General features: G+C 44.4%; 1 protein-coding gene across 4 annotated transcripts in view; it reads right to left on the bottom strand.

The window, feature by feature from the left end:
• Positions 1-425: 425 nt before the first annotated feature.
• Positions 426-24,261, bottom strand: part of A4GALT (alpha 1,4-galactosyltransferase (P1PK blood group)) — a 66,809-nt gene continuing 42,973 nt past the window's right edge. For all 4 annotated transcript variants that reach the window (XM_073317198.2, XM_073317180.2, XM_073317170.2 and 1 more), the window contains one exon: positions 426-7,771. In XM_073317198.2, coding sequence (XP_073173299.1) covers positions 6,649-7,722 — 1,074 coding nt within the window. In that variant the 5' untranslated portion in view covers positions 7,723-7,771 and the 3' untranslated portion in view covers positions 426-6,648. The remainder of the gene's footprint in view (positions 7,772-24,261) is intronic.

Genomic DNA, 24,261 nt, shown 5'->3' with positions numbered 1-24,261 from the left:
ATAGTTTCCCATTATATTTTCTCACCTGGATTTTCTCAGTCCTCCGTGGGCAGCAGTTTCACCTTGTTAAAAAGGTCACTGTCTAAAATGTCAGAACCACAAGACCTCAATCAAGCAGCAGTCATAGATGATCCACTGCTTCCCACCCTTCCTTGAAATTGGGTTAACAATTAAAAGAGAAAAAGAGATGAGGTAATATCTTTTACTAGACCAACTTCTGTTGGTAAGAGAGGCAAGCTTTCAAGCTACACAGAGCTTGTCCTCAGGTCTAGGAAGAGCTCTGTGTCACCTGAAAGCTTGTCATTCTCTCCCCTACAGAAGTTGGTCCAATAAAAGAAATTCCGTCATTCATCTTGTCTCTCTAATATCCTGGGACTCACACAGCTACAACACCGCTGCATACAATTAAAAGAAGAAGATTACAATTTAATATTTAAACATGTTTAATATTTGCACATTAAAAGTGAAATCTGTTCCCTTCATTCATGATTCGGTCACAGTCACTTTGCCATTATTAACATGATCTGAACATACTGGAAATGATTTTATCATCAGATACACTTCTGGGAACAATAGATCACACAATCTGCCATTGCAAAGCTACAGAAATAAAGCTGAGCTAGTATTTAATAATTGAAAAATTGTTATCAGGTATTTGTATATTGGTGCAAGGTTGGGTGTTTATAAACCTGCCAATTTCATTGCCTATCTGAACCTTAACAAGATACAGGACAAACCTGGGAGCTATTCATTTTGCAAATAAGTCAGTTTGATGATCAAAATGACAGTACTGGTGCACAAGGTCCTTTATTCATCCATTGCCTTACTCAAAAAACATTGAAATCACTGGAAAGACTCCCCTTGACTTCAACGGGCTTTGGATCAGGTCCACAAATATAGGTAGGGCAATGGAAGAGCAAACTTTCCACAATTAAGACTAAGAGGGTGGTCAGTGGTAAAATATCAATGCTAATTTAGGGCCTTGATTATTGACCTCACTGATAAGAGTAGTGTAAATTGCAACACAATTTTTATGGTGTGGACATCTGTCCATTTTCTGGACCAAGATCACCAAGCTTATTTTACATAGGTTACCAAATAGTCATTTTGTATGGTCACCATAACCCTGGATAGAGAGCAGGAGCTGAATATTTTGCACTGACATTACCAACTGTCTACACATCCAGCCTGCAGGCCGTAATTTATATTTTAAAAATTGCTTAAACTCAGCTAGCCTAATGCTATTTCAACACTGCTAAATTTAATCAAAGTTGTTTCTAGTGATAAGATGAAAATTTCTTGTCTTGACAATAACTAATGCAGATTACATAAAGTTTCCAACAATCACTTGAAAAACAAAATGAATTTTTTTTGTAGAAACATGAAATAAAAAGGTAAAAATTACATTTATTTCCCCCCCCATAAACATTGAACAGTAGGAAAAGGCCAAAGGCTGCTTTGGTTTAATCCTCTTCGTAAAAGAGATCATCTCTGAAAAGGCATCAAATGGCATAAATCCAGACAACAGCAGCACTAATTCTTGATTTTAAAATATGCCAGGATTTCTACTTAAGACACCTCTGGCAATAAAAATGATGCCTGTGGTCTCTATCCATGCCAAAATACAAAACAAAAACAATTTTAAAGCTCTTTTTCACCGAGGGGGTGCTGCAATATTGCAGGAGTTTCCTTTGCCTAGAAGCTAAAATCCTTACCCAGGTTGCCTCATAAAGACAGCACCGTGAAAAAGGTGAGAAAAGATCACAGTTAACTGTTCATCTCTTTACCTTTGATCATCAGTGTAAGTCCTGGCTACAGCTTATAGAAAGTCCCCACCAGTTTCCATATCTCAGTGCAAGCTAAGTAACAGGAGCACCAGTTACATTTTGACAGTCTTCAGGGAAAGACATAGATGCTTGCTCATCTGATTAACAAAAGGTCACAGTGGACCTCTTCCAGATTATTTTGAATTTTTTTTTAATTTTTATTTTTTAAACCACAACCAAATTTCCCCTGTCCCTTCTCGATAATGATTCTTCCGCGTTGAACTGCATTTGGCTGGTGCTTCAGATAACATTACAGCTTATTACAGCCCGTTGGGAGCCACAATTTCCATTCTGCAGGAGAGTCTGACCAAAAAAAAATAAAATAAATAAAATAAGAAAAAATTGTTCCAAACCAGAACAAAAAGCCAAAATTTTGTAATTTCCTGTGAACCAAAAATTAAGAGGAAAAAAAAATGAAGATGGAACCATCTAAACATTTAATTTCAATAGCTTTGAAATATTTCATCAATGTAAAAACATTTCATTTCAAAAAGTGTCATTTCAATTCATTTTGTTGTGACTTTTATACCATATTAAATCATTACATACATGTATTTTAATAGAATACCAAAAGCCAAACAAAAATCAAAATTACTCTGAACACAAAATGTTTCGACTTTTACCCATTGCAAAATTTAGTCAAAAAAAAAATCTCTCCGTTCCTGCAAAAAGTTTTGATTTAGTCAAAACTGCATTGTGACAGAAAAGTGTTCTATCCATTTTTTTTTTAAACCAGATCTACTATTTAACCCTTGAGGTGGGACCATCGGGGCAAGTGACTCAAATACAACCAGTACACGCTCAAGTCTGTTTCCTCGTGCATGGATGAGAGAGAAATGCTGTATTGATTTTTCTCAAAATGGAGAAGGAAACACCAGGCAAATGAAACATCTGAATTCCAGTGGGCACCCCTTTTATATGTATGATCAGGACCAATAAGGCAGCAGTCAGAAGGGAGATATTCAAGGCACGTGAGCCTTAATTTGCAAAGGCCTTTATTAAGCATTTCACTGCAGACTAGATCGGCCTCTTCCTTTAGCCTGATATTAAGCTGCCATAAATCAACAATGTTCCACCCAAATCCTAAATTTAGAATTTTCCTAATATACTGCAAGCTACTCTGGCAGGACACAACTGACCCAACTTCCCATGTTCTACTAGAACAGAGGGACTTCCTCCCAATTTAACAACTGACCTCTATTCTATTTACAGTAGTGGAGAGAACATGGGATTAGTGCAAAGCTCTTTACACAGGTCATGAGTTGCAGAGAAATCAGCCATTATATGAAAAGGCACTTTTTTCACATAAGCAGTGCTATATTTTACATGAAATTCAGAGGCAAAGAGTGTGACTAAATGAAGTGCACTCTTTCTGATGCAGCCTGACCAAATTAAGTTATGCCTTTACCATTAGGCTGTCCCTGGCTCAGCTAACATTTCATTGCTCAGCTGGACTGAGGCCAAGTAAAAGAGAAATACCAGAAATAGGATACCATACTACCCAGACCAGGGATCTTTTCCAGCCTGGCAATTTCTTGTATTTCTATCAATTTATATAGACAGGAATAGCAGCTGCACTGACATAAGCTGAAAAAAAAATTCAAGGGCTACCAATGCTAATGTCTCAGATATTCAGGAAGATCCCCAGCCTATAGTGTTGCAAAGTTACAATGGGTACACAGTTTGCCTTCCTCTGAAATAGCCAACACTGGCTCCAGTGGATGGAGACAGGATACCCATGGTCTGTGTAGGAACACAGTTCCTATGCTCTTTGACATTTTTGGTTTTTGGTAAGTACACTTGTTTTGAAAAGTGTCTATTCTGTATTTTGATGTGCTCAGGTGGGGACTGTGGGGAAACCAACAAGATCCAAAATGACTGTAGGACATATAGCAGAAGGAGAGTAAAATGAAGAATGTGACCTAAGGTTTGGAGGGAAAATAAACCACACCTGATTACTCAGCCTTGTGAAGGGAGGGGGATGAGTTCCATAGTAGGTTAGGGTTCTTTTGCTCTGCTGTTTCTGTTATTTGCGTGGTTGCAAGTAAACCGAGAGAAAGAAATAAAGAGATTTTGTCCTACTATGCTTCAGGCTGTCTTTTGTTTTACACATTTCCTTCGCTTAGCTGAGCAAATCCGTGCTTGCTTGTGTTTGAGCTGAGAAACAGAAAAAGCCCTGAAGCAGCTGCAGACTTGAAGGTCAGATAGAGCCAGAGCAGTCAGCGGTGTTGGTGGGATCATGACTTAGAGCAGTTTTCCAGAAGTGCCAGATGATGCCATCCCATTAGGATTCAGCATTAGTCATGTTCATGAAATGGAGCACTGAATCAGCCACTGTCCCTGAACATCAGACAAGCTTATTTTTAGCTCTGAAGTTAATAGCTTGAGCCCATCTTTATTCATAAGAAAACCAACTGTTTAAGGCTCAAACAAGGTGTTTAAAATATTTTATAGTGCTATGGTTTCCTTTACGGAGTACAGGGTAGGAGATGGATGATGCTCCACTCGCCCATAACAACCCATCTCACCACATGTCTGTGTCCCTGGGTGACCCCTCTTACTATACATCTTGTTTTAGAGTGCGTGTGCATGGAGACTGATGTGTTAGCTGGCAACCTGCCTCCCTTATAGCTACTGATGCTTCTTTGTCAGTTCAGCTGTGCTCCAAATCATGCTATAGACTCACAGCTGAATCAAAGAGCAGGAAGACGTGGTGGTCAAGACAGAGGCAGGCAGCATGTTTTCCCCCCACTGTGGAAGCTACAGTTGAATCTAACTTAACCAGTAAGAGCCCATTCCTGCAAGGTGCTGAATGCCTCCTCTGAGACTAAGTTTTTCAGCTCCCATTCACTTCACAGGAGATGTTCAGTCTCTTGCAAAGTCAGTCTCAAGATCGGAGACAGCCAGGTGGGAGGGTGGTGAATCAAGGACAGGAGAGGTGCCCTGTGGTGGCAGCAGCAGAAGCTTCAGATGAAGGCTTGAAAGCTGGGAGATGGAGCAGTAAAATCTCTCTTCCACCCAGTGCTTCCCCCTCCTTTCCACCAAAGTATATCACCACTTTATTCTACCTGACCCTTTCAGTGACAAGTACCTCCAATGTTGCAAAAGCCATCCCATTCATTGCCCTCCATCACTGCTATGCTTCCCCTGACAGGTCTGTTGGCAGCTCATCTCTGCCTTCACACAGAGCAGATAGTTCACTGATGTTGTAATGCTTACACGACCCCATTAGTAACAGCACACAGCTACAATCTGTTGTGTAAGAAAGGAAATTCAGAATTCATCATTTATTTTACACTGAGTTTATGAAAACTGGAATTTCCTGTCAAGATAAAAAGTCCCAAAACTTTCATGGTCTCTCCTTGGGCTCATCCCCGTGCTGGGAGTCTGCAAAGACAACTTTTTCCACAACATAAACTGTCTTTCCCCGCCCCACGCATCAGTTAGGAAGAGTCTGAGAGCCACTCATGCTTTCAGTAGCATTTATTCAGGGAATCAAAGAAGACCCCTGCACTTCCAGGCTACTTTCTGTGCCAGAAATAGCAGCAGAATGCCACAGAAGATTTGAAAGCGTAAGAAGCATGGCCTTTCAGTTCTGGTGCTAAAGTGAGGTTCAGAAAAATCTAGGTTCAACTCTCAGTTCTACCATGTATTTCCTATGTGATCTTGGGCAAGGAGCTTAGGCCCAGATCCTCAGAGATATTTAGGCAACTAACTCCCATCCTTAATCTCTCTGTCTCAGTTCTCCATCTGTAAAATAAGAGAGTGGTACTTCCCTGCCTTCCTGTGGTGTTGTGAGAATAAAATGATTAATAGTTGCTCAGATACTGCAGTGGGTGTACACACATAAACCCAGATCATTCCAATAAAAGGAAGTGACATTTTATAGCTCTCCAATCAGAAGAAAGTAAGGACATGATTTGGACACATCACTTGCCTCTTCATAGCATAATTCTGACCATAGTCTAAAATAAAGTTTGTCCCATGGCTGCTTAGAAGTTTTAATTTAAAAAAAAAAAAAAACAAAAACAAAAACCTTCGGACAAACCCTGAATTCCTTACCCAGTCAAACCTCACGTTGGAGACAATGGGAATTTGCCCCATTAAGAACTGAGCAAGGACTATACAGCACATGGCTCCTTGTAAACACAGAAGTGTCCAATTAAAGCTTTGTAAAATAAAAGCTGGAACATGTGGAAGTTCCTTTCGGCCACTGGTTTCTGCAGTAAGGAAAAAGAAAAAAAAGTTTTTTTTTAAAAAAAAATCTGCCCTTTCCTTCTTCTCTCATCTTACTTATTCTCTTCCCTTGCTGCCTTTTCTGATCCTCCCTTTAACTCCTTCCTCAATTCATCTTCCCTCTACTTCCCTCACTTTATTTCTTTGGAGATATTTGGGAGTTCACTGGCTGATTCTTGTGAACTGGGTCCTGCTTTTCATTTATACTAAGGCCTCTTTATGCCCTGTTGGCAGAATAAAGACCGTTTACTCTCACTTTAAGACCTCTTTATGCTGACAGAGTGTTGTAACATTTACTCCCGTCTTAAGGTCGCTTTACACAGCCAGAGTAGTGTAAAGGGACCCAACCGTAAGGAAAGGAAGGAAAACGAGGTAAGCACTGCTCAGTCTTTAGTTAACTCCTGTGTTCAACCTACATTCACCCTGCCCTACATTTATCTTTGAATTTCACTACATCACACTGCCTGGTGCTTGATGGTTCACAGAGATATAAGTACTTTCAAATGTATATTTTTGCTCAGAAGGCTGAACAGTTTTGGCTACTTCCTTTGTTCAATTAGGTGACAGGTGAGTCAATCAATTCCTTTCAAAAATACTTCTTCATTATCCCGTATGTTGAAGGGCAGTAGTGGGAATGCAGCTGAGCCAGCAAAGCTTTTGAGGTGATCTCAAATCTTGTTCCTTGACTCTTTTTATTCCAAATATGCACCGCATAGGTGTTCTTGAAGAGTCTGTGAAGCTCTGAAGAGCTGACCACTTCAAAGTACTTCTTCCAGTCCTGCCAGCGGATGGGATAAAAGGCTTCTCTGGGAAGAGTACTGACTCCTTTACAGCTTTTACTGCTCCGGAGACTCCTGATGGAGCACCATTTTTTGAAAACACGGGTTAAAAGCTGTGGGCCCTGGTGCCCCCAGATCCAGCCGTTGTAATTATCCACATAGTCCTGCATGCAAAGCTCTATGAACTTGTGTTTGGCTTCAAAGGAGAGAAAAGCCCCATTCAATACATATTTGGACTGGGTTCCAAGCACATTGGTGAGGTTCTTTAAGTTCTTAAGGACTATGAAGTCTGTGTCTAAGTAGATACCCCCAAATTTCCACATGATAGCAATTCTACAGGCATCAGAAAGTATGGGTAAGAAATAAGGCTCCCATCTGTGCTGGGCCACCGAATACCAGTCAGCTAGAGGGGTACCAGAGAAAAGGTCATTCAAGTCCAGTGGGCGGATTTCCACATTGGGGAAGCAGCTCAGCAGAGAGAAGCCCCAGTGTTTTGGCAGAGTGAAATTTCTGTTTGCCAACCCCTTCATAAGGATGACTATTTTGGTCTCAGGGTGAACCCTGGCTGCTGATTCAACAGAGCACATAAAGAGAAAACTTGGGTTGGTTCTATCTGAGGTTTCCACAAAAAATATATCCCCAGGCGGTGGAGGTGGCCTGCCAGATACAGCTGGGGGAGGAGAAGGCACAGATCGAGGACATTTGACTTCCAGAGGCAAGCCATACAGCAGACTCTTGCTTTTGGTATCCTCAGTGATTCTCCAGTAGAACATTATGGAGACAAAGGACATGAACTTAAAGGTGATGATAAACACAGCCCAGAGCTTGTGGTTCATCACCACCCTGCTTAGCTGTAGCACGCAGATGGGCATTTTGTACATTTTTGCCTCTACCCCGGGGCCTTGTTCTTCCAATAAAAAATAGGGTGATCTGGAAAAAAATAAAGGAAATTATTAAACACAAAATACAAACTGTTAACACTAATCCATATTTTGTAACCTTATGCAATTATATATTTTTAACTTTCACAATACACCGGCTTATTTTATCAATCACCATTATTAATTATTTGTATTGTGGCAGCATCCAGGGGCCCCAATCAGAAACTGCAGCCCTATTGTACTAGGCGCTTTACAAAACGTGTAACTAGAGGACATTCCATGCTTCCTTTAACACCATGCCGCCAAATTCTCCTGTCTGTTTACACCCATGCAACTGTATGGATTTCAATGGGGTTGCGTGGAGCAGAAGTTGGCCCATAATTAGCTTTTTCTTTCACTTCAGACCACATTTTTCACCAGACTAACGTGGTAACGATTCTAGAGAGCTGGGAATTGGCAGCTACTGTCTCTGTAGGGCTGCCATCCAAACAATCCTAGAACCCTGGGAAAAAGTCTTGTGTGGAGCAGCTGCAATTGTTAGGACAAGATGTTCATTACTTAATAAGAACAAGGACAGTCATTTCCTGACACTGATTGCTGAAGTGAAACCAGTCAGGGAGGTCACATGTTCCTCTCAAGAGATCCCAACTACTAGGTGGGAAAAACATGCAATGATCTTTGCTGACCTTGTTCTGTTCTCTCACTCCCTTGAGACACCCCACTGTGCTGCTTTGTTGCTACAAAGTCCCACAAGCATAGGTGCTGGAACTAGGGATGCTGTTGCAGGGCTTACAGTTTGGTTCAATGGCTCTCAATAACCTCCACTATACAAAAATTGTTCCAGCACACAATAAGCGCGCATTATCCAGATTGCCCTCGCACTTCTGGCTCTGCTCCACTCTCCTCTGACTGGTGCTCTGCTCCCTGATTTAATATTTAGGCCTTGCCAATGCAAATATCGAAATCAGAATTTCACCTCCCCCTTCTCAACACAGGCCTATGCTCCCGTACCCTCACTTTACCAAAACCATCTTCCCGGATGGATGGGGAAACAGCCAGTGCCCTTTTCCCTTTCCCTGCACCCTATCATGGTCTATACCTCTCCCCTCCCCGCAGAATATCTCCACAAGTTGGGGGAAGCCTGTCTACCCTCACAGTCTGCAGTTGGACCAGGGTACATTACTGCTGTCCCGCTGTTACTAGCCCCGTAATGTTCTGGCCTGGGGCCAAGTCGTTCCTCAGAGTTCACTGGACAGGATTTCCTGCCATTCAACAAGAGAAGTTATTTGATCTGCCCAGGCCATTCTACTAGGCAGTTTATTTTACCCTCTTCTGATTTACATAGTGTAGCAGAGCTTCAGCTTTGCCTCAGGGAGTCCTGTGCTTCTGAGCAGTTAGGGCTTGCCTCAGAGGTTTGCTCTGCCCCTCAGTGTAGCCTCTCTCCACGCCTAGAGGCAAGGGTTACAGCTTACTGATTCACCTTCATCATTGGCCAGTCAATGGGTTTGGTGTAAGAGCCCTCTTTAGCCCCAGTCTTCCTTCTCAGGGAGTGTTTTTGTAGCAGTGTGAGGAGGGTTGGGGGAAACCCAGGCCCACCCTCTTCTCCAGGTTCCAGCCTAGGGATCTTAATCACACCGGCAACAGGCAATCCTATACTACCGGAGCTATAGCCCTTCCCTGGGCTACTTCCCCAAACGGCCCCTCCTAGCACCCTCCTTGGTGCCTGACCATGCTTGTCCTCCCGGGTCTTTCACTGTACGTCTTCTTTCTCCCAGTCTTCCCACAACACACCTTCTTACTCCCAGCTCCTACCAGCTGGCCTCTCTGAAGGAGCTTCCTTTTAAACTAGTCCCAGCTGGTTCTAAATGGCCTTCAGGGGATCTGATTAGCCTGTTTCCCTTGATTGCTTCTAATCAGTTCTTAATTAGTTCCAGGTGTCTTATGGAGTCTGCCTGACTTAATTGCTTCTAGCACCTTCCTGACTGCTCAGGGGCAGCCCCTGCCCTGGTCACTCAGGGAACAGAAAACTATTCCAGTGTCCAGTAAGTTTTCCTTCTACCAGACTCCTGCACCCAACCGGTCTGGGTCTGTCACAATAGGCAGATGAAAACTCTTCAGGAATTCAAAGCACCCAACTCTACCTACTGTATGTAGTGGCATCTAATAAATCTCAACGAAGCAGCACACCTTTGCCTCAGAATTAAACACACTTATCTCAAACACGTCATCTTCCTGATACATTAATGGTAATTGAAACCGCTAAGTAGCGGAAACACATTCTTTGTGGCAGCTCACCAACCAGGGGAGTGGTGAAGTGTTGCTGAAGAAGCCAAATTTGGGGGACAGAGTGGTTGGGACAGAAAGCTATTGTTCTCTTTTCTAAGAGACCACAGCTAATAGGAACTGGCAGTGCTGCGAGAAGCAACATGTTGTATTCAGCAATTCCTTCTTTAAAAAAAAAAAAAAAAATTAAAATGTATCATTGGTAACAGTTGGTTTCAGTTCTATTAAAAACTTTCCATTTTGAAGAAATCATTTTAGTCAGTAACACCTCGATGGGACTCCTTATTGCTAGGGCTGGCTAGAAAACAATTTTGTTTCGCAGAAATTTTTGAAATCTTTAAAGAGAGCGAAAGACACCACCCAGGCCCCAAAGTGGCCAATAGCCCAGTGGTTAGGGATGGAGAAGACCCACATTCAGCTTCCACCTCAGCCTGATTTGGAGCAGGGACCCGCTCTAATCAGCAGGCTATAGAGCAGGGGTGGGCAAACTATAGCACACGGGCTGGATCCGGCCCCTCAGGGCTTTGGATCTGGCCCGTGGGATTGCCCCCCATGGTACCACAGGCCCCGTGCCTTTCTCAGAAGTGCCTGGCACCACGTTCCTGGGGCCCCGGGGGCAGGCAGAGGGCTCCGTGCATTGCCCTTGCCTTCAGGCACCACCCCCCGCAGCTCCCATTGGCCGGGAATGAGGAACCGTGGCCAATCGGCGCTTCGGGGGAGGTACATGGAGGCGTGGCAAGGGCAGGGCAGGGAGCCCTGTGCCTTCCCCTCCCCCAGGAGCCATGCAGGGATGTGGTTCCGGCTGCTTCCTGGAGCGGCGCAGAGTGGGGCCAGGGCAGGGAGGCAGGGAGCCTGCCCTGGCCCTGGTGCACGCCGCTGCCACCCCAGAGCCACTTTAGGTAAGTGGCGCCGGGCAGGAGCCTGCACCCTGAACTCCTCCTGCACCCCACCCTCCCAACTCCCTGCCTGCATCCCTCACCCTTCCTGCACCCCCAACTCCCTGCCCTCAGCCCCCTGCTGCACCCTGCATCCCAACTCCCTGCCCTGAGCTGCCTCCCGCAGTCCGCACCCCTCCTGCAACCCTGCCCTGAGCCCCCCCCGCTGAAATAAAAACAAAAAAGATTTCATTCGAGTTAAGCAAAATGACATTTTCCAAGTGAAATTTGATTAGAACTGACATTTAGGGAACAGAACCATTTATTTCCAGACAAAAATGTCAAAAAGGGCTGTCTTGAAAATGTCAGAATGAACAGTTTTGATTTTTTTTTTTAAAACCTCATTTTTTTATTTGGCTGAAACTGTTTGCCAAATGTGACCCAAATTCACCAACGCATTTTGGAGCAACCAAATTTTTTTTTTTTTTGGTGAATTTATTATTTGCTGAAAAATTGTCACTCAGCCATAGCAAGGGTCATATTTTCCACAGTATTAGGTATCAGGCCTACAGGTGCTGGAAATTGACCACACATTCCAGTGTGAGCATGACATGAAGTGCAATCTGCTAGACAAACTCATTAAAATCATAGAATCATAGAATATCAGGGTTGGAAGGGACCCCAGAAGGTCATCTAGTCCAACCCCCTGCTCGAAGCAGGACCAATTCCCAGTTAAATCATCCCAGCCAGGGCTTTGTCAAGCCTGACCTTAAAAACCTCTAAGGAAGGTGATTCTACCACCTCCCTAGGTAACGCATTCCAGTGTTTCACCACCCTCTTAGTGAAAAAGTTTTTCCTAATATCCAACCTAAACCTCCCCCACTGCAACTTGAGACCATTACTCCTCGTTCTGTCATCTGCTACCATTGAGAACAGTCTAGAGCCATCCTCTTTGGAACCCCCTTTCAGGTAGTTGAAAGCAGCTATCAAATCCCCCCTCATTCTTCTCTTCTGCAGGCTAAACAATCCCAGCTCCCTCAGCCTCTCCTCATAACTCATGTGTTCCAGTCCCCTAATCATTTTTGTTGCCCTTCGCTGGACTCTCTCCAATTTATCCACATCCTTCTTGAAGTGTGGGGCCCAAAACTGGACACAGTACTCCAGATGAGGCCTCACCAATGTTGAATAGAGGGGAACGATCACGTCCCTCGATCTGCTCGCTATGCCCCTACTTATACATCCCAAAATGCCATTGGCCTTCTTGGCAACAACGGCACACTGCTGACTCATATCCAGCTTCTCGTCCACTGTCACCCCTAGGTCCTTTTCCGCAGAACTGCTGCCTAGCCATTCGGTCCCTAGTCTGTAGCTGTGCATTGGGTTCTTCCGTCCGAAGTGCAGGACCCTGCACTTATCCTTATTGAACCTCATCAGATTTCTTTTGGCCCAATCCTCCAATTTGTCTAGGTCCTTCTGTATCCTATACCTCCCCTCCAGCGTATCTACCTCTCCTCCCAGTTTAGTATCATCCGCAAATTTGCTGAGAGTGCAATCCACACCATCCTCCAGATCATTTATGAAGATATTGAACAAAACCGGCCCCAGGACCGACCCTTGGGGCACTCCACTTGATACCGGCTGCCAACTAGACATGGAGCCATTGATCACTACCCGTTGAGCCCGACAATCTAGCCAGCTTTCTACCCACCTTATAGTGCATTCATCCAGCCCATACTTCCTTAACTTGCTGACAAGAATACTGTGGGAGACCGTGTCAAAAGCTTTGCTAAAGTCAAGAAACAATACATCCACTGCTTTCCCTTCATCCACAGAACCAGTAATCTCATCATAAAAGGCGATTAGATTAGTCAGGCATGACCTTCCCTTGGTGAATCCATGCTGGCTGTTCCCGATCACTTTCCTCTCATGCAAGTGCTTCAGGATTGATTCTTTGAGGACCTGCTCCATGATGTGTCAAGACTACTGTGAACTCAGCAAAAATGTCATTTGGACAGGACACATTTCCTTGACAATAAACTAGCTGCTAGGGGAGACCATTGACCATTATAGTTTTGACCTACTTTGTATAGCCAAACCCTATGAATCTGAACAGTTAACAAAAGGAATCATTAGGGACAAAATTAGATCAGAGAAAGCTTGCTTGCAAAATCAAATCCAGTTCTTGCAAAGGAGAGTGGATATTTGCAAAGCTAATGAAATTTGTGCACAGACAATTAACAGAGAGAAAAACATATATTATGTCAAAACTAGGATTGGTGGAGTGTGATGTCACTGTTGCTGTCCAGGGTGTTCCAAAGGTGCTTTGTCCACTGTCCTGCTTCTACTGCCTGGGTCCTGCCAGGAAAAGGGGAAGCCTTTTCAGAGACCACAAAAAGGTTCCACACCCAGAGGCTCCCTTTTCTTCTTCTCCAGGCAACATGGTTGGGAGAAGGTAGCTGTCACAGGGCTTGTGTTGCAGATGGAAAGAAGGTTTACCCTGCTGGGGAGCCCCGCTTGATGAGTATTAGTTCAGAGAGAGTTTTTGGTGGGTTTTTTGGGGGGGGGGGGCAGGGGGGGAGAAGGGGAAGGATGACAGAGAATCCACTACTGCCCTGGCAACCAACTCCTGCCTGGCTTGGACCTGTGATGGAAATTAATTGCATGGGGAGTGGGGAAGAGCGTTTTTTTTTTTAAAGACATCTCTCTCTACCCAGCAACTGTTCTGCCCCACATATATAGGGCAAATCCACTGTTAATCAGGATGTGAAACAGCAAAAAAAAAAAAAAAAAAGCAAGACTGTCCCACAGAGATTGAGACCAAAGTGGGCTGAGAAACTGAAATTCACTATCTGGAAAACTTCAAGTTAAAAAAAACCAAAAAAACAGTCATCACAAATTGAGACAAAAAAAGTTAAAAAAAAAAAAATTGTACTGAACTGAAATTCTGAAATATTTGTTTTGGAAACCTCAAAATGTTCCCGCTGCCTGGGCAGCAGGAACGAAACAGTGTTTCCAAAACTAAGCATGTCCCCTCTCCCCAGAATGTCAACCAACAAGATAGGCAGGTGGGATGGCTGACAGGAAACCAGATGGGCAGGCAGGCTGACCAGCATTTTCAAATGGAAAAGTGTTCCTTTGTAAAGGAATAACTAAAGACAGAATTTGACATCATTCTTGATACCCCTTTCATGTTGTCATCTCACAAACATCTCTGGGCCTTCTTCCATGCTGCTCCCTATGTATGACCATGAGATGGTAGAGTTCAAAATCCTGACAAAACGAAGAAAGAAGAGCAGCAGAATACAGACCCTGGACTTCAGAAAAGCAGACTGACTCCCCTAGGGAACTGATAGACAGAATCCCCTGGGAAGCTAATATGAAGGGGAAAGGAGTCCAGGAGAACTGTCTGTATTTGAAAGAAGCCTTGTTGAGGGTGCAGGAACAAACCATCCCAACGTGCAGAAAGAATAGCAAATATGGCAGACGACCAGCTTGGCTTAACAGAGAAATCTTCAGTGAGCTTAATCACAAAAAGGAAGCTTACAAGAAGTGGAAACTTGGACAGATGACAAGAGAGGAGTATAAAAATATTGCTTGAGCATGCAGGAATGTAATCAGGAAGGCCAAAGCACAACTGGAGTTGCAGCTAGCAAGGGATGTGAAAGGTAACAAGAAGGGTTTCTGCAGGTATGTTAGCAACAAGAAGGTGGTCAGGGAAAGTGTGGGACCCTTACTGAATGGCGGGGGGGGGGCAACTTAGTGACAGATGATGTGGAAAAAGCTGAAGTACTCAATGGGGAGGAATTGAGCAGCCCTCAGTGGTGAAAGAACAGGTTAAGGACTATTTAGAAAAGCTAGACATGCACAAGTCCATGGGACCAGATGCAATGCATTTGAGGGTGCCAAGGCAGTAGGCTAACGTGATTGCAGAGCTATTGGCCATTATCTTTTAAACTTGTGGCGATCGGGGGAGGTCCTGGATGACTGGAAAAGGGCTAATGTAGTGCCCATCTTTAAAAAATGGAAGAAGGAAAATCTGGGGAACTACAGACTGGTCAGCCTCACCTCAGTCCCCAGAAAAATCATGGAGCAGGTCCTCAAGGAATCCATTTTGAAGCACTTGGAGGAGAAGAAGGTGATTAGAAACAGTCAACATGGATTCACGAAGGGCAAGTCATGCCTGACCAACCTGATTGCCTTCTATAATGAGATAACTGGCTCTGTGGATATGGGGAAAGTGGTGGATGCGATATACCTTGACTTTAGCAAAGCTTTTGATATGGTCTCCCACAGTATTCTTGCCAGCAAGTTAAAGTAGTATGGGCTGGATGAATGGACTATAAGGTGGATAGAAAGTTGGCTAGATTGTCGGGCTCAGTGGGTAGTGATCAATGGCTCGATATCTAGTCGGCAGCCAGTATCAAGTGGAGTGTCCCAGGGGTCAGTCCTGGGGCCAGTTTTGTTCAACGTTTTCATTAGTGATCTGGATGATGGGATGGATTGCAAGTTCGCGAATGTCACTAGATGGGGCAAGAGGTAGATGCGCTGGAGGGTAGGGATAGGGTCCAGAGTGATGACCTAGACAATTTGGAGGACTGGGCCTAAAAGAAATCTGATAAGGTTCAATAAGGACAAGTGCAGAGTCCTGTACTTAGGACAGAAGAATCCCATGCACTGCTACAGACTGGGGACTGACTGGCTAAGCAGTAGTTGTGCAGAAAAGACCTGGGGATTACAGTGGACAAGAAGCTGGATATAAGTCAGCAGTGTGCCCTTGTTGCCAAGAAGGCTAATGGCATATTGGGCTGCATTAGTAGAAGCATTGCCAGCAGATCAAGAGAAATGATTATTCCCCTCTATTCTGCACTGGGGTGGCCACATGTGGAGTATTGCTTCCAGTTTTGGGCCCCGCACTACCGAAAGAATGTGGATAAATTGGAGAGAGTCCAATGGAGGGCAATGAAAATTATTAGGGGCCTGGAGCATATGACTTATGAGGAGAGGCTGAGGGAACAGGGGTTATTTAGTCTGCAGAAGAGAAGAGTGAGGGGGGATTTGATAGCAGCCTTCAACTACCTGAAGGGGGGTTCCAAAGAGTGGGGAGCTAGGCTGTTCTCAGTGGTGGCAGATGACAGAACAAAGAGCAATGGTCTCAAGCTGCAGTGGGGTTGGATATTAGGACAAACTATTCCACTAGGAGGGTGGTAAAGCACTGGAAAGGTTACCTAGGGAGGTGGTGGACTCTCCATCCTTAGAGGTTTTTAAGGCCCAGCTTGACAAAGCCCTGGCTGGGATGATTTAGTTGGGGTTGGTCCTGCTTTGAGCAGGGGTAGGACTAGATGACCTCCTAAGGTCTCTTCCAACTCTACTCTTCTAAGATTCTGTGGAACATATTCCCCAAACCTGTTCACTAAGTCCTCTTACCTCATTCAAATCCTTTCTAAAATGTACTTGAGCAGTCTTGCAAATGAATGCAAAAAAAAAAAAAAAAACCCCAACACAACAACAAAACCCATCCACACATGCATAGTTTAGTGACAGTTAAGGTTGGATAAGGACACACTAGGCTAACCCAAAACCTGAAAAGGAAATAAGTAGATAAGGGGAAAAGTCCTTGTCTTCCTTGCCATTTTCACATCACATACAGTGCTGTCGATAATAAAATTTAATAAGGCTTTCACTTCCACAACAACATGTACAGCAAAGTGCAGATCCCAGAGAGCTTTTTTTTTTTTTCCTTACAAAGCATGTCCAAAAACAGGTGAGACAACCCAGTGAAAAACTGCAACCGAGGGGGTCATTTTGGAACACTTACCATCATTTCTATATCAAATGAATTTGCATCAAACAGCCATGAAAAATTCAAATAGTGCTCAAAGTTTTGTCCTATGCCATTTTATTGGGATTTTTATAAATGAAAGGTTTAAAGCTCCTGCTAAACTGAAATGACCAGTCCCTCCATAAAACACACAAACACTTGTACACTTTTTTAAAATTAATGGAACCATCAAGCTATACACTTGCCTTACTGCAAAAGTGTATGAACTTATTGTCAGTCTCATCCTACCTTCTCCCTCACTTTTCTCTCTTTATCAGTCTTACTGGTGTCATTTAGAATTTTGACTGATCTCTTTAAGGCAGGGAACAAACAGGTTTGCCTGTTTAGTGAGACACTGAGCAAATTTTAATGTACTTTTAGTTTAATATTAACAAAGTTAAGATCACTTATGCCAATGTTATGGCTGTTTCTGTGTAAGATTAATTAGCTGTACCACTGATGTGGTTTTTAGGTTAAAGGCGGTCTTGTATATTTGATGCCATGTATGATTAACAATGTACAAAAGAATCAAGTTTTTAAACTCACCATATGAAGTCTGGGTAGCAACATGCATAGAAATATAGAAACCCTGACAACAACCAAGTCTACCATTGGAGGTTTTCCCAAAAGCAAGGGCAGCATTACAGGTAAGTTATATTATCCTTGTAGCATGCAGATATCTGTAAAAATGTTACACTTGTATGAGAAGATCTCCAAATGCTTACCCATTGGCCGGTATTAGTTACATTCATAAAAAGCAAATCTTTTTCCATTATTGAAATTTTAACAAGAAAATGACATTCCTGTTTCTCATATTCCTCTACTTTAGAATGTATTACCAGATCTAACGCACGGATTAAATTATTAACTGTCATGATACATGGAGATATTCCAAATTACCAAATTGTCTATTACTGTATTTTGGCAAATCTGCACATTCTACATTTATCTCCAACACTGAAAGCGGGGGGTGGGGGTGAGGGGGGGAGAGGCCATTACAAATTTGAATGACAAATTGAGAGACAATAAACATGGTACTCCACAAATGTGGTTGTTTTTTTTTACAAAGTCACTATTTAAGAGTACAAGCACACGGATGGTGCACAGAAAACTACACAAAACAATCAAAGGCAGAAAGTGAAAGAGTTACCGTAGTCACTTAAACAATCGGGGGAATGTAGTTAGGTTGATACAAGTCTCTAAAGGTTACAGGAGCCCCTCAGCTTTCATCCCATTTTGTACATTTGAAACAGTTACCTGTTAGTCTAAAATGATGGTGCTTGCATGTGTTTCCTGGCCTCTTTTACATTTTGATCACAAGCTCTTTATTACCTGCAATCTTCTCTTCCCCTGCATCACACAATTAGTCCTGTGAACAACAACTTTGGTATTTCGTACTGCATTAGCTTATGTTATTCACTGGTGCATTATGAAATGTTCACAAGGAATCATCATGACGACAGGTAATATCGGATGCATACAGGTGTTCTGCTTATAACAGCATCAGTAATAATGACAAGCAAAAGCTAATTGTGTACCTCACATACAATTAAAGAGAACTGCAAACACATTTTTTAAAAAAAAAATCTATGGGGATTTATTAGCATGATTTTCTGAATGGCAGGAACAGTATGTTTGACAAATAAAGGCAGGTTTACAGACTATAGCCTACAGCAGGGTTTCTCAATCAGTGGGTCAGGACCCAAAATTGGGTTGCCAAAATGTTTCAAAGAGTCACGTGGCAGCTCCTTGTGGCGCCTGTCCCATGGGGCTGGCTGGGCTCGCCTCCCTGTTCCAGGTACTGCAACCTCTGGGGTCCCAGCACCACTCAGGTTTAGCCCAGCCGTCATGATGATGGGAGGCCAGGTAGGGCAAATGTGAGCGACAGGCACTGCAACCCCTTGAGCCAGGTCATAACTCCACTCTCACAAATTTGATCCAGTTGGGAGCGTGGACCCAAACCCGAGCGACACTGCAACCCCGGAGGCTGCAACGCCTGGAGTGGAGAGCCAGCCCCGCAGCACAGGAGCTGCAGGACCCACCACTGTGTGAGGAGTGCTGGGCAGGACTCCACAGATTAAACCTTTTCGGGGGGGGGGGGGAGAAAAAGAAAAAAGGGTCATTTCAGTTCCACACAGGGCCAGGATATTTTTCCTCCTTCAGCAAGATGGAGGCGCCATCACCATAGGTTCTCAGTGTCCGTATCAAAATGGCACTGGAAAAAATGCCAACAAGACTCAGTGACCCAAAATCTACCAAAGAACATGTGATGAGAGGACAATCCCTTCCTCAAAGCTTTACAATTTAAGTGAGAATTAGCAATATGGCACAGAGGTTGATTTTGATCCACTGCCTCTCTCTCTCTCTCTCACATACACACCCCTACCTTGCAACCAAATTCACAGTCTACACTAGAGTTTTGTCAACAAAACAGTAAAGGTGTACATGCTGCGATGCAACTTTTGGCAGCAAAGAAGCCCTGTTTTGGTGACAAAATAAAACCACCCTGACGAGAGACATAAGGCTTTTTGTGCAAAATTTTTGTTGCCAAAGTGCCAATGTAGACACCATGATTGATTTTTTTCGCTTTAATTGGCCTCCAGGAGGTGTCCCACAATGTCCATCCTGACTGCTTTGGTCAGCAGTTTGAACTCCACTGCCCTGCAGCCACGTAACATCCATCCACCTGTCTCCCTTAGAAGCCCTGGGAATTTTTGAAATTCCATTTCCTGTTGGCTTGGCATGGAGAAGTCTCATTACATCTTCCCAGGTGACCATGGCAGCTTATTGCAGCAAACATTCTCCTGCTTGGACCACTGCGGAGCTGCTGGATCTGCTCAGTATATGGGGAGAGGAGGCTGTGCAGTCCCAGCTACACTAGAGTCGTAGGAATTTTGATACCTACGGACAGATCTCTCAAGGCGTGTGCGAAAAGAGCTGTGATCAGGACACGCTGCAGTGCGGAGCGAAGGTAAAGGAGCTGATGCAGGTGCACCATAAAGTGAGGGAGGCAAACTGTCACTCCAGTGCTGCGCCTAAGACCTGCCAGTTCTACAAGAAGCTGGACACTATCCTCAGTGGCAATCCCACCTCCAATCGCCAAGAGCCCTGTGGATATTTCAGTGAGCCTAGAAGCAGTGGAAAGAGGACCTAACCCAAAGGACAAAGTCATTGATGAAGAGGTGGAGTTAGATGACACTGTGGAGCTCCCGGCGGGGTCGCCCAGTGGGGCAGGCAGCCAGGAAATGTTCACCACTCCAGAACTGTCTAGCCAGTCTCAGCAGTTGCTCTCCAGAGAGCAAGAAGCAGGAGAGGAGACTCCTGGTAAGTGGCTGTGGTTTGTATACTGCAGAGATGGGTTCAGGGTATAGAAATGTATAAGGCTGGCTATGTTTCTGTGTGCTGGACATTTCCCTGTGCAGCTAATCAGTACAGCGGAACGGGGTGTTGGTGCATGACCAGATCTCACTGGAATCCTACAGAGAGATCTCTAGGAAATTTTCCTGGAGGTAACTGGCAATCCTCTGCCGAGGGATCCTTGGCAGAATTGCTTTGTTCCTTCCCCAATTGTAGGAAACTTTCCCACACCATTTGGCAATCACTTGTGCAGGGACCAGAGTGGCACACAGGCAAGCAGCATAGGGACCAGGGTGGAAGCCACAAGCATGTAGTAGATGTGCCCTTGCTTCCCTGCTTACCCTCAGGAGTGAGATATCTGCTACAATGACCCCTGCCTGTGGAAAAGCGTGGGAGAATTTTTGAATTTTTTCCCTAGTCGGCTGCAATGTAACCCTTGCTGAGTGCTCTTTTCCCCATGTAGAGCACTCCCCCCCAGCCAACACTCACCATGCTTTGGGTGTTCGCCGAGATGTGTGCTTGCCAAGGGTCAGTGAGAAAGCGATTGTTATGTTACCAGAGGTGTATTTTACTGAAATGTTTCAATGCTGTGCATGAATTTAACAATCATGCTTCTGTGCATTGTTCCTTGTGCTTCAGCAGATGTAGCCTTGAGGAACACCCCACACACCCCAGCTGAGCATCTCTACCAGATAAAGTGGAGCAAGAAGACATGTTCCGGGAGGTACTGCACTTCTCCAATGCAGAGTAAAGGGAACACAAGGAGTGGAGGGAAGCTGAAAGGCAGGACAGAAAAGAAAATCAGGAGTTTGTTAAGGACGCTATTGAGCAGATGATTAAAGTCATGGGGGAGCAAACGCAGATGCTGAAGTCCTTAATTATGTTGCAGACTGAGCAGATGCGTGCAAGCCCTCCCTTGCAGCACATTCAGAACTCTCTTCCATGCCCCTCCCCCAAATTCCGCCTGCACAGTCCTTCCCGCTTTCTGGGACTTCTCGGTTTCCCCTTCACTCTGCCCCCTTGTACAACTTTAAAAATGATAGCTGGACCTACACACAGCTCTGAAAGTTTGCCCTTCCCTGGTACCTTCTTTCCCACCAAGTGTGTGTGTGCGTGCTGTTTCTTGTGAAAGAAAAGCAAAGTTTTTGAATGATAACTCATCTTTATTTGTTTCCTACAAACTGAGATAGCAGGCACTACCAATACATACACAGGCAGTTTAATCATTTGATTCCTGGAATGTAAGGCCCCAAATTTCACCATTGCCTCCTAGGAAAACTACATGTAATATAACGATGCAGGACCAATCACAGAGACATACATTACTGGTTCTCATTTTCAAAGTGTTGCTTCAAAGCCTCCCTGACTTGAATTGCACCCCCGTGTCCCTCTGATAGCCCTGGTATCTGGCTGCTCAAAATCAGCAGCCAAGCAGTCTTCCTCAACACTCCATCCCTGAGCAAACCTTTCACCTTTAGATTCACAAAGATTATGCAACATACGGCTATGATCACGGGACTCTTATCCTCATTGAGGTCTAACCTGCCATAAAGGCCTCGCCAGCACGCCTTTAATCTGCCAAAGGAGCATTCCACTGTCATCCAGCATCTACTCAGCCTGTTGAACTGCTCCTTACTGCTGTGCAGGTTTTCCGTGTAAGGTTTCATGAACCGTGACTGAAAGGGCTACACCGGGTCTCCCAGGATCACTATGGTCATTTCAACATCCCCCACTGTAATCTTCTGGTCTGGAAAGAAAGTCCCTGCTTGCAGATTTCTGTACAGACAGGTGTTCTTGAAGATGCGTGCATCATGCACCTTCCTGGACCACCCTGCGTGGATCTCAATGAAACGTCTCCGTGATCCACAAGCAACACCATGGAGAAGTACCCCTTCCTATTGATGTACTCTGTCACAAGGTGGTCTGGTGCCAAAATTGCAATGTGTGCCATCTATCGCCCCTCCACGGTTCGGGAAACCCATTTCTGCAAAGCCTTCCTCTATTTCATGCACATTTCCCAGAGTCATGGTCCTTCATAGCAGGATGTGATTAACTGCCCTGCACACTTGTATTAACGAAGCCCCAATGGTTGACTTCCCAACTCCAGACTGATTTGTGACCAACTGGTAGCAGTCTGGGGTTGCCAGTTTCCACATAGCAATTGTCACACACTTCTCTATTGATAGGGCAGCTGTCATTCAGAAGTTCTTGCACCACAATGCTGAGGCGAGCTCCACACACAGTTCCAGGAAGGTGGCTTTCCGCATCCGAAAGTTCTGTAGCCACTGCTCGTCATCCCAGACCTGCATGACGATACTATCCCAACATTCAGTGCTTATTTCCCGAGCCCAAAAGCAACAGTCCACCATCTGCAGCTGTTCCATGAATGCCAAAAGCATTCCTATCCATGTTTCTATCCATATCACACAGCATGTCAGGCAACTGGGAGAGTTGGTCAGTTAGGAACTTCGTGATTAACTGCACTGCCATCTGTAATGTCTTCATGACAATTATCAGAGCATAGCAGAGCAATGTGGGATCCATCCCTTCTCACAAAGATGCCAGGGTGCAAAGAAAACAAGGGCCATTGAAAAATGTAGTGAAAAAGCCAGAAGCCCATGGAATGCTGGGACATTGAGCCCAGTCCCAAGATGCGCTGCAATCCGCTCCGCCTTCCCACAAGACCTAACAGCAGACGATGTCGAGCTGGACTGTGGGATAGGTACCCACAGTGCATTGCTCACACTGTTGATGATAGTGCCCAAACTGCAGATGCGCTCTGCCAACAGAGGAAGCGAGTGTGAACATGCAATACCGATTTTTGTTATAGCGCTTTTTGAGTGTCTACATAACTTTTTTCAGAGTAGCAGCCGTGTTAGTCTGTATCTGCAAAAAAAAAAGAAGAAAAAGAAAAGAAAAGGAGTACTTGTGGCACCTTAGAGATTAACAAATTTATTTGAGCATAAGCTTTCGTGAGCTACAGCTCACTTCATAGGATGCTCATGAAAGCTTACGCTCAAATAAATTTGTTAGTCTCTAAGGTGCCACAAGTACTCCTTTTCTTTTTACATAACTTTTGTCAACAAAACTCTCTAATGTAAACAAGGTTTTACTCTCCTGATGATTTGAGAGAGAACAGCAAAATCTCTCTTCTGAAAAGACCACCTCCCCATAACACTTTGGAAGGGTGAGAAAAAGCGTCTCCCTTCCTGCCTTTGCTCAATATAGCAGCCTCTTATTTTTCTGGTGTTTTAAAAGAAAACCACCACGATATATTGAAAACAGGGCAGTGAACTGCAAGCCAGATCCTCAACTGATCTGCAGGTAGTGTACACCAGCTGAGGATTTGTTTCTAAAACAGGGCTTTTACCAAGTCAGCGCTGGCATAACTGCAGCGTGAGCTTGAGAGGAATTATAGCTGTACTAGTGATGAGCAAACCAAAACGGTTCAGTTGTTCCAGATAAGCAATATGTTTGGATTCTTATATGAGCCTTTTATAGACTTTCACCATCTACTTCTCTCCCACAACTGCAAGAAAAACCCTCCCTTTCTCTCTAGCTTCTCATCTCCCCCCGCACCCCAGTTGGTATCCTAACTCAATCCCCCACTAAGGACATGATATGGACATGCCAAAGGAGTTGGCAGATGTGATTGCAGAGCCATTGGCCATTATCTTTGAAAACTCATGGCAATCTGGGGAAGTCCCAGTCGACTGGAAAAAGGTTAATGTAGTTCCCATCTTTAAAAAAGGGAAGGAGGAGGATCCTGGGAACTACAGGCCAGTCAGCCTCACCTCAGTCCCTGGAAAAATCATGGAGCAGGTCCTCAAGGAATCAATTCTGAAGCACTTAGAGGAGAGGAAAGTGATCAGAAACAGTCAGCATGGATTCACCAAGGGCAAGTCATGCCTGACTAATCTAATTGCCTTATATGACGAGATAACTGGCTCTGTGGATGTGGGGAAAGCAGTGGATGTGTTGTTTCTTGACTTTAGCAAAGCTTTTGACACGGTCTCCCACAGTATTCTTGCCAGCAAGTTAAAGTAGTATGGGCTAGATGAATGAACTATAAGGTGGACAGAAAGTTGGCTAGATTGTCGGGCTCAACGGGTAGTGATCAATGGCTCCATGTCTAGTTGGCAGCCGGTATCAAGTGGAGTGCCCCCAGGGTCGGTCCTCGGGCCGGTTTTGTTCAGTATCTTCATA

Source organism: Lepidochelys kempii, chromosome 1 (genome assembly GCF_965140285.1).
Source record: "Lepidochelys kempii isolate rLepKem1 chromosome 1, rLepKem1.hap1, whole genome shotgun sequence".
NCBI classification, from domain to species: domain Eukaryota; kingdom Metazoa; phylum Chordata; order Testudines; family Cheloniidae; genus Lepidochelys; species Lepidochelys kempii.
This window is presented reverse-complemented; position numbering and strand designations above follow the sequence as displayed.